At 54.4% G+C, this 12817-nt stretch overlaps 1 protein-coding gene across 10 annotated transcripts in view; it reads left to right on the top strand.

Moving 5' to 3' along the window:
- The first annotated feature begins 10081 nt into the window (after positions 1-10081).
- The window catches only part of BIN3 (bridging integrator 3), a 44507-nt gene continuing 41771 nt past the window's right edge, over positions 10082-12817 (top strand). For 9 of the 10 annotated variants that reach the window (XR_009541674.1, XR_009541675.1, XM_060155627.1 and 6 more), the window contains exon 1: positions 10082-10175. Coding sequence is in view for 7 of the 10 variants with exons in the window: in XM_060155627.1 (XP_060011610.1) it covers positions 10168-10175 (8 nt within the window). In the remaining 3 variants the exon portion in view is untranslated. The remainder of the gene's footprint in view (positions 10176-12817) is intronic. The other variant, XM_060155636.1, reaches the window with a different exon arrangement.

Below are 12817 nucleotides of genomic sequence, written 5' to 3'. Positions count from 1 at the left end.
TGCTTGCAAAGTCACTGTCCCCCTCTGGGTCTTAAAGTCCTAGCAGGAAAGTGAGTGGTGCTAGTGGTAGATCCATACAGCACCCCCAGCTCTGATGTTCTGGGACCAGCACACAGTACACACAAGACCCACCCCTTCACCTCCCCACAGCGGGGCTGAGCCAGAGCCTACAGCGGCAGGACGGCAGGACGCGGGAGAGACCTCTGCTCCTGACCTCCTGGGCCTGAACTTAATGATCCTGCTTCCCGCTGCTCAGACTTTCCGGCCTCTCTCCAGACCCACTGGCTCCCTGGGCCCTCTGTTCCCTGACTATAGTTCCTTCTGGCCTGTGTCTGTGGTGGGGGAATGTTCTGCGGCTGTGATTGTTTGGGGAATGTGCTTTTTAACCCTTTCTCTCCCTTATTTGTCTGCAAAGTGCGTAGAAACTGGCATTTAGTGAGGTCCCCTGGTTTGGGGTCCCGTTCGATCCAAATGCTCTCAGGGTGGCCTGAGGGGCGTGGACGGTCAGCCTCCCGCCCGTGGACTGGAAGGCCCCGGAGGGTGGCCGGCTCCTGGCAGGAGCCACTGCCCCGCTGAGGGAGCTGCAGGGCCTGGAGGGCTCAGAAGCTCTGCCTCTGGGTCTCCACCCTGAAGACGCATACTGCGGGGAGTCCTCCATGTTTGGATTTTAGCCCCAAACCCACCACCTGAGCCTCTACCTCTCCTACCGGGAAAGGCCTCTCAGGAGGCTTTGGAACCTCATTCCTTCTTTCCAACCCCAAAGCCCAAACCCCAAAGCCCACCCTCCTCCTAACGGGCTGCCCGGAACCAGCAGCGCCTCCCAGCCGGCACACTCTCTCTCCCTTATCTAAACATCACCTATTTATTCCACCCCTCACCCCACTGGAGCATCTGCTGGGTTTCCCAACCACTGCTGGGTTTCCCAACCACCCCTGGGTCAAGCCTGTGTCGGATGGGTTGAGTCATTACCTCCACCTCCTCCCCAACTCTCCCAGGTCCCAGGGCTTGGTCTGGTTTAGCAGGCTGGGAGGGATGAGGCATTCCTCCCACGCAAGGAGAATCCGAGGCCCTATGGGCCTCCTGGGACAGGGATTTTCCTGATGTTCAGCCTACCTTTGTCTTCCCTGGAACAATACCTGGTGGGTCCCCCTATGTCAACACCAGAGACCCCTCCATCACCCATTTGACCACCCAACAGATGGCCTGAGTTTGCTTCCTGCCCAGCTCTCCCCTGCAGCGCCTTCTCTGAGTACTCACAGAAACTTGGACGCAGCGACTAACCTCTCTGGGCCTCAGATGACACATCTCTGAAATGGGGATAATAATACCTCGCCTGCCTCAGGCAGGACCCTGGGCCAGCCGATTTCCCAATGTCCTCTTCCGGTTCTCTTAGGTCTGCTTATTCTCAGCTCTTTCTCGCCCCTACTCTGAGAACAGCACCTCATCTGCACCCACTTGGGATTCTTAGCTCGCTTCTTCCCCATCCTTGGCACACCAGCCTTCTCCCAGCAGCTCTGTCCTTGGCTCCCACCTCTCTCCCATCCACATCCCCCTACCCTTGAGTCTCTCCAGACTTTCTTATAGGAATCTCCAAACAGATCCAAGAACAGGCCTCCAGACACCACCCCATCCCACGCCGCTACCAGAGGTTCAGGTCACCACTTCCCTCTGCACTCCCCCGGCATCGTCCAGGGAACCCCAGAGGTTACAGAGCAAAGCCCAGTTTCCCTCTGGGGACCGGAAGATGGGCTCTGGCCTCTGTTCATGCAGCATTTTGGAGCTGGCGGGGCCCTCAGCGGTCCCTTCTGTGTGCAGCCCGGTGGCGGCAGGGCGGGGGAGGGGGGTGTGCGGTGGGGGGAGGCTCCCCTCTTTGTACACGCCCTGCACACATGCTCACAGCGGCCTCACTCAATTCTCCCGCAAGCAGTCTCTCCTGCCCTCCCTCCCCCTCTCGATTTCTCTTTCGGCGCTGTGCTCCTAGAACACACCCTCCCAGCCCACCGATCCTACACATGCCACTGCGCTTTACAAGCATCGGCTCCAGAATTTCCCAGTTCTCCACTCGCTCCTCCACCCCACCCCTCTAACTCCTCCACCCCCAAAAGGGTGGGCCCCTGGCTGCCCACAAGACAGACATGCCTCAGCTTCCCCCAGCCTGCCTTTATCAGAAGAGTCTTTGCAGGCTCCTCCCTAAGCCCCTCACCTCCCTTTCCCCCTGAACGAAAGCAGCTCAAGGTCCCCAGCAGCCCTGGCAGCCCCTCCCTGGCATCTGGTGAAAGGACAAGAAAGAAGAACTGTAGGTTCTTTTTCCCCAAGACTCCTAGATTTTGCACCAAAATGCAGGGTGTGCTCCTGTTTGCATCTTTTTTTTTTTTGTTTCCTTTCTGAAAATAACCATGAAACTATCATTTCCTCCCACTGCCTTTTCCCTATCTTATTTGGATTAGCAGAGTTGCTGGGAGAGGTGCTTTGGAGCCACTGACAGCCTCCTTCTCTGACCTGCGCCTGGAGGACTCACAGGTGGCCCTCAAGCAGGTGCTGCCAGATGGGTACTGGGTCCCACAGGTTGGAAGGAAGGAGTGCAGACGCTGGGCACGGTGGGTCCACGAGAACCCCACCACCAAAAAAAAAAAACCAGCAACAATCAAGGGCTTCTGGGAAACCAGGTTCTGCCTGGCCTTGTCCCCAGAGTGGCATAGATTGGGAAGAACTCTGCCCTGGTTTTCCCCTCAGCTGTAGCTCCTGGGTGTGGGGGAAGGACTGGCAGCTCAGCCCCCTCCCGGGCCGACAGGAAGGGAGGCTGCGATGGTTGCAGACTCTCAAAGTCTGTGTGCACGGTGGGGGTGGGGGGAGATAAACACAGAGGAATCTATACTTACACAAGAAGGAAAATGGGGTACATGCTGGGGAATATACTGCTCTTTTTCTATTTTATTTTCATGCTCCTCCCTTTCAGCCATTCTGGGCGCCCATCCTGCTGCATCAGGCAAGCCTCTAAAGATGCCAGATCCAGGGCTGGGGGCGGCGGATCCGAGAGGCCCCCAAAGGAAGCTGCGGCTCACTGCACCCAAGCGCCTTCAGGGTCCAGCCACCTGACTTTCCCTTGACTTGCTTGAGAAACTGGGTTCTCCCTCCACCCCCATCCTGCTCAGCCCTCGCTGTGGAGAGTTGCTGGCCCCGCAGGTCTCAAGCCCTCTGTGACACCTCAGAGAGGTCCAGAGGCAGCGGCTTGGGCAGAGGGAGGGCAGTTAGACACGGAGGGGCGAGGAGCCTCTTCTTGCAGGGCGCCCCGTGGCCCCGGCTCCTGGAACCTCAGCCTCTGAGGCCTGCGGCCACCTGGCTTTACCTCTGGTTGAAGATCACCCTGAGGGAGGGTCCATGGGGCCCGGGAAGTTGCAGACCCATGTGAGGCAAGGGATGGCTGGAGGAGGGTCTAAGACCTGTACTGCACACAGACCTTGGCCTGGCCCTGTGGGGTTTGGGGAATCTGTGCCCCCGACCCCCTCCTCGCACTCACTTAGCCTCCCTTCCCTTCCCTGTGTGCCTTCTTTGGGGGTCCTTTGCTGCTCAATCCGGAGGTGCCGCGGGTCAAGGCTGGAGGTGGGCAGCTGGTCTGGCCTCAGTGGCGCCACTGGTTCCTCCTATGCTGTGAGACCCTCTCTACATCCCCGCTCATGCTGGGTACCACCTTCTCGGGTGACCAGATTTACCCTCAGGAAGGCTGGAGTAGTGGCGTCTGCCCCATCTAATTCCTCTGGGTCGGCCTGCAGCAGCGGGGACCTCATTCTTTTCCTTGATGGCCCTCGCCTGCCCCGAAAGGCAGAAGCCTTGACGTGGTGAGCTCCTCCCCCACCCCACAGTCCTTCCAAATACATCCATCCCATATGCACCCTCTCAATCCTGCCCCTTCTTCCCCAGCGGGACCCTTCTCCTCCCCCACTCCTGTGCCAGGCTGAGCTGCTATTTGGGGCTCTGGACGGCCCTGCGGTATAATCAGTGCCCAGGGATAATTGCCACCTGCCCTGCCGGTGTCTGGGGGCTGTCTCGGCCACAGCAGCAGGGGGTGGACGCTGGCAGCCAGGCCTGGAGCGAGGTCAGGCTAGGGCAACGCTCCCCATCCCCCCAGATCTGCTCTTCGCCACCTATAGAACCTGCAAGGATTCCCCACGAAAGCCATGCTCTCCTGGGGGCTGTGCCCACCTGGGAGGCCCTGTGGCTACGGCTGGGAATGGGCGGCCATCCCAGCCAGGGGACAAAAATCTGGAGGCCACTCTATCACCCACAATCATCTCAAAGCCTGTCCCCCCATACTGTCCGCAGTGGGTACCCTCCCGCAGCTGCAAGCTGACCGCTGGACGGCACCATGGCTGGAGCACGGGCTTTGCAGCTAGGACTTCAGTTTGACGTTCAGCACAAGCTTTCCCGGGGTCAAGCCCTCCAAGCCTCATTGTCCCCCTTCAGGGAGGAGGCAAACGAGATGACATGTGAGAGTAGGTCTCCCATAAATGCCAGCTCCCTGACCTTTTGATACTTTCTTTTCTACTCCGAGGCAGTTTACACAGCCTGGGTTTAAAACACCTGTCGTTCTCACTTGGCCGACTCTACGACGTTGGGCAATCCGTTCAGCCTCGGTTTCCTCATCAATAAAAAGGAGATAATCAGAGGAGCCTCCGCATCAAGTTACTGTGGAAAAGACACGATCTAATACATGCCAAATGCTTAACGCAGTGCCAGTAAGTGCCAATGGTAGTTACTATTACGGGAAACTTCAGAGGGCAGAGAAGGGGGCTTGGGAGCATCCAGAGGCCAGTTGTAAGACGCTCAGGGGAGCAAAGCCTGAAGAGACAGGCCAGAGCTGATGGAACTAACTACACAGCAACCCTGGCACCTGGACATCCCCTATTGCACTGATGGCCCTGGGGGCTGAGGGTGATTTCTCCCAGGCCTTCTCCCTCTTTTAACCCCGTTTGCTCTAAGGTGCTGCCCTATACGCTTTTTGAGATCAGTGAACACCAGACACCTGTGGATGTTTTAGTTTTAAAAGAGAATCACGGGTTTCCCTGGTGGCGCAGTGGTTAAGAATCCGCCTGCCAATGCAGGAGACACGGGTTCGAGCCCTGGTCCGGGAAGATCCCACGTGCCGCGGAGCAACTAAGCCCATGCGCCACAACTACTGAGCCTGTGCTCTAGAGCCCGAGAGCCACAACTGTGGAGCCCGCAAGCCTAGAGCCCGTGCTCCGCAACAAGAGAAGCCACCGCAGTGAGAAGCCCGTGCACTGCAACGAAGAGTAGCCTCCCTCGCCGCAACTAGAGAAAGCCCGTGCACAGCAACGAAGACCCAACGCAGCCAAAAATAAATCTCAAAAAAAAATAAAAGAGAATCGGCAGTAGCAAAATCAAGATGAAGTACTTTGATGTTGAGAGATGGAAAAATAAAATTTCTTTTGTCTTTACTGTTAGAGTCCAATGCTAATTTGTCCTGACCCTTGGAACTCTTCACATAGATATCCATGAGTGGCCTACTAGGGCCACTCAGAGCAGTGACTTCTTCCTAGGGTGGAACAACACTGGGGGAGAATGGGCTGCAGGGCTGGGCAGAGAAAACAGGATTCACAGGGCCAGCCAGTCCCTGACACAGCCCAGCGCCATGCCTCCCTATTTCTCTTCCCCAACCAGGCACAGAGCTCCCATCTCTGGCACCTTGGCCAACAGGCCAGACGGGGAGAGCGCCTTAGCTCTCCTGCCCCACCAGCACCACAGCAGGTGCAAAGGCAACTCTGGATAGAAAGATGAGGCCAAAGTACTAGATATCGCCCCCGTGAGGATGGAGAAGAAAAGAGAATGGTGAAGTGTGGAGCGTGGAAAGTGGGTACCATCCCCACCTGCAGGAACTTCTCAACCCCAATCCGAGCCCTGAGGATGCCAGCCCTAAGGCATTTCTTAGCCCCACCACGGCCTGGGTACCAGCCTCACATCACAGCCATGATGACTCCACTGTGCTCTCCCTCATCCTTTTCAGCCACCAGCGCCCCACCTCGGGAGCCACACGTTCAGGGACTTCCTCTGACTTCCCCTTGGTGGACCCACCTGGAGGAACAGGCCACCCAAAGCCAACTTGGACGGCGGGAGCAGTGGGCTCAGTGTTCCTCCCGCGAGCTCTCTTTCCAGTGGACGCCTCCCACTGTGGGGCAAGTCGTCAGGGGGCTGCCCAGGCTTGACAGAGCATCCTTGGACTGATGCCTGGGGCATATGTTGTCCAGGGGGGATTGTTTTCCCTCCTGGTGCGCTCTCTCTCTCTCCCTCACTCGCGTCTCCTCCCTGGCTTCTGTGAGCTAATCAGGGAGCAGGAGGGGGAGGAGGGGGATGCTGCTTGCCTTCCCCGTTATCTGCAGCAATCCACGGTGACTAATGCTCCCAGTTGGTAAAAAGGCAGTGTAATCAAAACACTTTTTTTTTTTAGTCCTTAAAGTTAGTCATTCTCCCAGAGTGGAGGAAAAAAAAGCCCACAGCAGGCACCATGAAATGCAAGCTGAGAGACTCGCGCTGCGGATGGAACTAAAGCATTGGCCATGGCAGCTCCCTGTGGGTCTGAGGCTCTGTCCCTCCTCCTCTGGGCCCCTTGGCTAGCCTTCCTCCGCACCCTCATTTGTTCTTGCTTTCCTCGATAGATATCTGGGCTGTCTGATCCCTGAAGGACTCCCATGCCAAGCTGGGATCTGCCCTTTCCTCTCACCCTGCGAGGTGCTGCCACCTGCTGGTCCTGAGTGCTCCAAACTGGAGGAGGCATATAAAAGCTCCCAGGCCGAGGCTGAGTGCCAGATCTTTTGTTAGTTAGGTGTGTGGTCATGTACTGCCCCCTCCCTTCACCCCAACCCGGCCATGGGCCAGGTTGCCCATGTTGGATTCTCCATTTTGCTACTTATTATTAGCTTCATGCTAATAATAATAACAGTACCTACCTCGTAGAGTCATTGTAAAGATTAAACAGGAACCGCTTAGAATACTGCCTGCCACATCGTGAGTGTTCAATTCACTCATAAAAATAATAACAACAAAATAACAAACTGGAATGTGTACCATCACATTGCCCTTACTCATCCATGGCAGACATTGCTAATCAACCACAGATTTCCCCATCAGTAGAAGATTCCCCAGCATCCTTAGCACAGCACTCCAGCACTCCCTAGATTTCTGTGTGGGGAAGCTGGGAGAGGAAGTATATGACAAGCGCAAAGCTGAGGGTCAATGGGGAGCAGCTGCTTACCAATTACTGCATGAAAAGCTCCAAAGAGAAGTCAGGGGTCTGATGGCAGAGCTGGTAGTTCTTCAACTCCTTTCCCTCTGGTAAATAGCTTTGTCCCCTAAAGTAGATCTCTGCTACCTGAACACTCATTAAACTTCCGGCTTAGGCTTCTGGGGAGAAAGCAGTAGTCACCAGGCTTGAAACCAGGAGCATCTGCCTCTACCCAAAGCTCCTCCACTCTCTGCTTCCACTTAGAAACTGAATTTGCTTGTGTTCTATTCCACCCCACCCACTGAAGGGGCAGGGTCAACCTGTATTGTGCTGTCCTTTGGTTACAGAAGAGAAAGACATAGCTCCCAGCCCTGGGTCTAGAGACCCTGCCCCTGAGTTTTCCCCAACAGTGGGAGGTGTTTGTGCTTCCTCATGCTCAGCTCCCCAGGAATCAGTACATGGCATGCCACACTCACGGAGGGAAGCCTGTGGGTCCACAGGATAGCGGGATGCCTGCCTCAGCCCAGCAGGCCTCGAGCTGAACCAATGAGCCACAGGTAAGGAGATGGAGCTCAGCTCAGGGCAGGCACTCTCCTTACAGACTCCCAGGAAGCCAGCACTCTTCCTAGTCCCCTCAAAAGTCCTGCTGGCTACCTGAAAGGTTTGGGGTTGAAAGTAAGCAGCACAGCCTTAGTAGGGCCTCAGTCTGAATCCTTCCATCCCAGAAGGTACATGTTTGGCTTCATTCCAAGACATCCATGACTCCTCAGACCAGCTCACTTCTCTGGGTTTGCCTCTCTGTTTGGGCCCCATCTCACATGCCTTCCCCGTTCTCCTGTTTCCTGAGGGCCTCTGGAGTCAACAAGAGAGTTGACTTGGATTCTCAAACTATTGGAGACTTTGGTGATGTGATCCATCTACTCATCTTTTAAATGAGGGGACCAAGATCCAGAAAGGAGATGGGACTCGTCAGCTGTAGGGTTAAAGAACTAGAGCCCAGTACTCCTCCAGATTCTTAATCTAGAACTCATCATTCTTGCCCTGCAGGATGTGGTTTCCACCCCACAGCCCTCAAACAGACTTGCCCTGGGTTACGGGGGTTGCCTAGGTTAATACTTGGAAATTCTTTAGCACTGTGGGGCAATAACTAGGGGAGACAGAGTAGGGGGAAAGGAGGAAGCAGGTGGGGAAGCCATCCACACGCGCTGAAATTCCAGGAGCCTCATAAACACACTGCACCCTCCGTCCATTTATCACACCCTGTGCAAAGCAGCAAGGACTGTCCTTCCCTTTGCCCACACTCTCTGCCCCAGCTGCCCTTTGGTGACTTCTCTTCTTCCTCTTTACTCTTCAAGGCTGCTCTAGTGCTCATTGTGGCCTGTTTCCTGAGGAGTAACAATGGTGATGGAGCTGATCTGTGTGATGTGCTTGGGGGCCCACTCAAGAATGGAAAGAGAAAATATAAATGAGAGACTACCTCCCCTGGACAATTTTCTGAGCTCCCCTATTCCCCCTGGCCAAGCCCTCCACCCTGCCCTGGGAGGTCAGAAAAAACTATACATTTCTTTGCCCTAGTTCATCCGCTTAACTACTCCCCAAGCATCCCTTATAACACTAAAGCCCATTTGAAGCAGAATTCTTAGAGAGAAGGCCCTTGGGAGTCCAGCAGTTACCAGCAGCCTCACTGCCTGCTGCTCTCTCTTCTAAGGCAGGGAGATTTGGGAGGGTGAGGAAGCCAACTTGGCCCAGAACAGCTTAGGAGGGATTTTGGAAGACCCACGGCAAGTGAGCTGCTTGCCTGGAACTCAGTCCTCTAGGAAGGGGAATTGAAGGATTGCCACTATGCCCATCACTAACTAGGTTATAACCATAGGTTCCCTCTGCCTGGACTCTCCCCAGCCCTCCCCTCAGACTCACCGGGCCAGCCTGATTTGCCTTCAGGATGTGGCTTACCCATTGGCTCCTCCCAGAAGCCTTCACTAAAACTCCATGTGCAGTTGGGAGTGGGGTGGGGGGGGGCCTTACAGGCTGCCACAGCACTTTCTTTCCCATCATATATTATTACTTTGCTGCCTGTTTATCTCTCTCTCCAGGTAAGTAGCCCTGGGAGGGCATAAGGGCAGGATCCGTACTGCTTTTTCATGGTTGTATCCTTGAAGTTAGCTCAGTGTCTGGCACATTGTAGGAGCCCAATGAATGTGTGTTAAATGAATGAGCATAAAAATGGAACCATTCACATCATTTGGGTTCTGTAGTGCCGAGCACAGAGGGAAGACTGGAAGACTGGGAGCAACCCTTACTCTTTGTCCTCTTTTGTTGAGTAAATCCACAGAACATTCCAACCTGAAAAGCACTATTCTATTTTCTATTCAGAGCCCTGTGCCATTTTGGAGGTGCGAAGAGATCCATTTGTTTCTTTGCAACAGGTAACTATGTACAGGGTACAAAATTTAAAAGATACAGAAGACCGTACAGTGAATGTAAGTCTCCCTTACACCCACTCCTTCATCGCTCCTTTCCCCCCTGCCCCCGCTAGACAATTAATTACTGCTACTGTCCCTGGATGAGAAATCTTACAAACTGAAAAACTAAGGCAATCCCCGGTTAAGCAACACGTGTAGTCCGTGGAAGAGAATTTTACCAAGTCAGCGTTTAAGGTACAAAACGCACCCAGGGGTCCTCATGCCCCCGCCACAGGCTAAATCCTCTGGAGCCCCTAAGCCTAGGCGCGAGGCTCGCGGACCAGGGCAACCCCGCGAAAGCCAGCGGCAGCGGAAGGGTTAATGCGTCTGGCCCCGTCCTCCCGGCCCGCCTCTTCCGGGCAGAGGGGGGCGGGGTCTACGTCACTTCCTGGAGACTGGCTGAATCCGGAAGCGATCCCCCAGGACCGAGGTGCAGCTGAGGACCCCGGCGGCAGGGCCAGGTTCGGGACCATGAGCTGGTGAGTGGGGCCCAGGCGGTGGGGGCAGCTGGAGCCCCCGGCCTGCAATGCGCTTTGCCCTGCGTCCGTCCGACTTGAGTCCCTTGGCCCGCGCTGCCCGCGGACCCTCTGCCCCGGAGCAGGGCCCAGTTGGCCCCAGCCCTTGGGGTCGTTCAAGGGGCCTTCCTCTGGTGCTTTCCTGGAGGCTCCAGCTCTCGGCAGGCCTCACCGGGAGGTGGGGCGGGGCATCCCTTTAGAGTGGGATCCCGCGTCTCTTTCCTGACTGTACCAAGGTGCTGGTCCCGTCCGTCTTCTCTCAGCTGCGTGAAGTGAGGGACGCCCCTGTTACCTCCTTTACTAAGTATCCGTTGAGAAATATCCACTTCTCTCTCCCCCGTGGGCATCTCTCCACCACTGCCAGGTGGCCCTCACTCTGGCCGTCTGAGCCCAGCTCATGGATCAAAACCCCTAGCTTTCAGACGAGTAGCCTTTGCTCCACTTAGTCTTCAAGAGGCAAAACTTGCTTCTCTTTCGGAAGGAGCCAGAATTACACACCACCCGCACTCCCATTATGGGATTGGACTAATTTTTTTCCAGGGCCTTACACACTCTTTGCTTTCCCTGTTAAATTAACGTAAGTAAGCTTAAATGTTATGGGAACTATCAAGCCATGAGAAAAGAAGCCAGGGAGCCTCAGAGTAGTAGTCACAACTCCAGAGCTGGCACGTGCGTTGCTATGGAACTGTATGATACTTGGCTCATAGTAGACACTTGATCATGTTCAATGGTTGATTTCTTCTGTAAGACTCAATTTGCCCAAAGGACCTTACCTTCAGGCTTGAGGGCCTGTATAGCCACAACCCAAACCTCAGGGCATCCAACTAAAGTGTGCTTGTATGAATACATTGACCCCCGGAGATGTACAAGATGAATCAGTCCTTTTGGAATCCAAGTTATGTTGGCATAGGGTACATGTTTGCCACTCTCTCCTCAGAGTCTAGCCTGTTGCTTTACGAAAAGTGCACATTAGCTAGTTATGAACGAGTGAAGATGGTAGAATATTCTTTAGGAAGGCGCTTGCAGCCTCACATTTGGCCATCAATGGAGACTAAGCTCTGGCCACAGACAACTGATGTCATTCAGTGTCAGGGACAGCCCTGTAATGTAAAATGTAAGCCATTTCTGTCCCCTCCTCCCGCCAGCTTCTTAGACGAAGATTGACCGACAGATGTCAGACAGTCAGCACCAGCGCGTGGGGGTCAGCCCCGAACAACCCCCTAACAAGCCCCAGCAGGAGCTGCTCCTTTTCCCTCCACCTTTGCTCCAGGAGGCCGATAGGGGGCTGGAGCCTTAAAAAGCTAACTTTCGCGTCTTGTTATAACCTAGTTAGTGATGGGCATAGTGGCAATCCTTCAATTCCCCTTCCTAGAGGGATTACTTCCTTAAAGGATCAACCTGGTCCCTTTACTTTGTGATGTAGATGACTTCTTGCCTGCTGCATCTTGAATCTTTGGAGTTCTCTTACCTAATTTCTCCAAAAGCAGACAGTACAAGGTGCTTTACGTTGCCTAGACTGGCATTTACAATTCTTAAGAATGAATTGATCTTTCCTTCACAAATCAGGAGAAGAGTAGAGCAGAGGCCACTAAAGGTAGAGTCGTCTCTGGGTGATCTGAGACGCATTGTTTCCACCTGTCTTACAGAAATCCTTTTTCTGAAAAACTAGTAGCCTATTTCAGGCTGGAGAGAATTGAAATTGACAAGTAACTGCCCAGCCAAAGCTGAGATTTTGTCCAGTAGAATTAATTTAACAATACACACACATCTTGGCACCTCCTTGGACTGAGGGTCACAACCAAAAGGGTGGCTTTGTCCCTCAAAGCTGAGGTTCCTTTCTCTTCCTCCTTAGAGGGCTTCTACGTCATCTCTTGCGTGGCCCCTGACCCTCTCTCCCTGAGAGGGGAATAGCACCAGCGCCTGGGCACACAATTGCACTCAGTTCCTGGCTCAATGGCTGGCAAGGGGACCAGGGCTGGGTCCTTCTGATTCACTCCTGGAGTGGTTTTCCTGCTCCCAGAATGAATCCATCCATTCATCCGAGATTGGAATTTTCAGTGGGGGAAGAGACCAGAGTGACGTAGAGCCGTCATGGGAGTCTGATGCCCAAGGTCAAGTTCACCAAGCACATGGGATATGCCAGCCATCGTCGAATAAGGCCTAGGGGTACACGGCCCATGGTCCCCAGAGGGTAACCATTGTTCTGGGCTAGGCTGGACTTTCAAAATGTCACAGTGAGAAATGTCCAATATTGGTGCCCTTTGCACACTGTGGACTTTGCATGAAGAGTGAGAGGTCTTTGTTCTCTGCTTCCTCAGTGCATGCAGCCCGCCCACCGCCTGTTTGTTTAGTGGGCACTTGCTGCCTTCCTGTACCATCTACTCATCCATCCGTCCACTGATCTGCTTTTCAGCAAGGTGGCCCAGTGGTGGGCTCTGCTCGGAGGAAGGCATTTGATGTTTACATCTCAGATCACTGATCCACCTCTTGGCCCCAAGCCAAGTGCTGCTTTCTTACCCTTCCTCCTCCGTGTCACCCCCCTCTCCGTGTGTGTGTGTGTGTGTGTGTGTGTGTGTGTGTGTGTGTGTTGTGTGTCTTTATTATGG

This window comes from Lagenorhynchus albirostris, chromosome 7, assembly GCF_949774975.1.
Source record: "Lagenorhynchus albirostris chromosome 7, mLagAlb1.1, whole genome shotgun sequence".
Lineage (NCBI taxonomy): Eukaryota > Metazoa > Chordata > Mammalia > Artiodactyla > Delphinidae > Lagenorhynchus > Lagenorhynchus albirostris.
The sequence above is the reverse complement of the archived record's forward strand: the minus strand, read 5'-3'. Positions and strand labels throughout refer to the sequence as shown.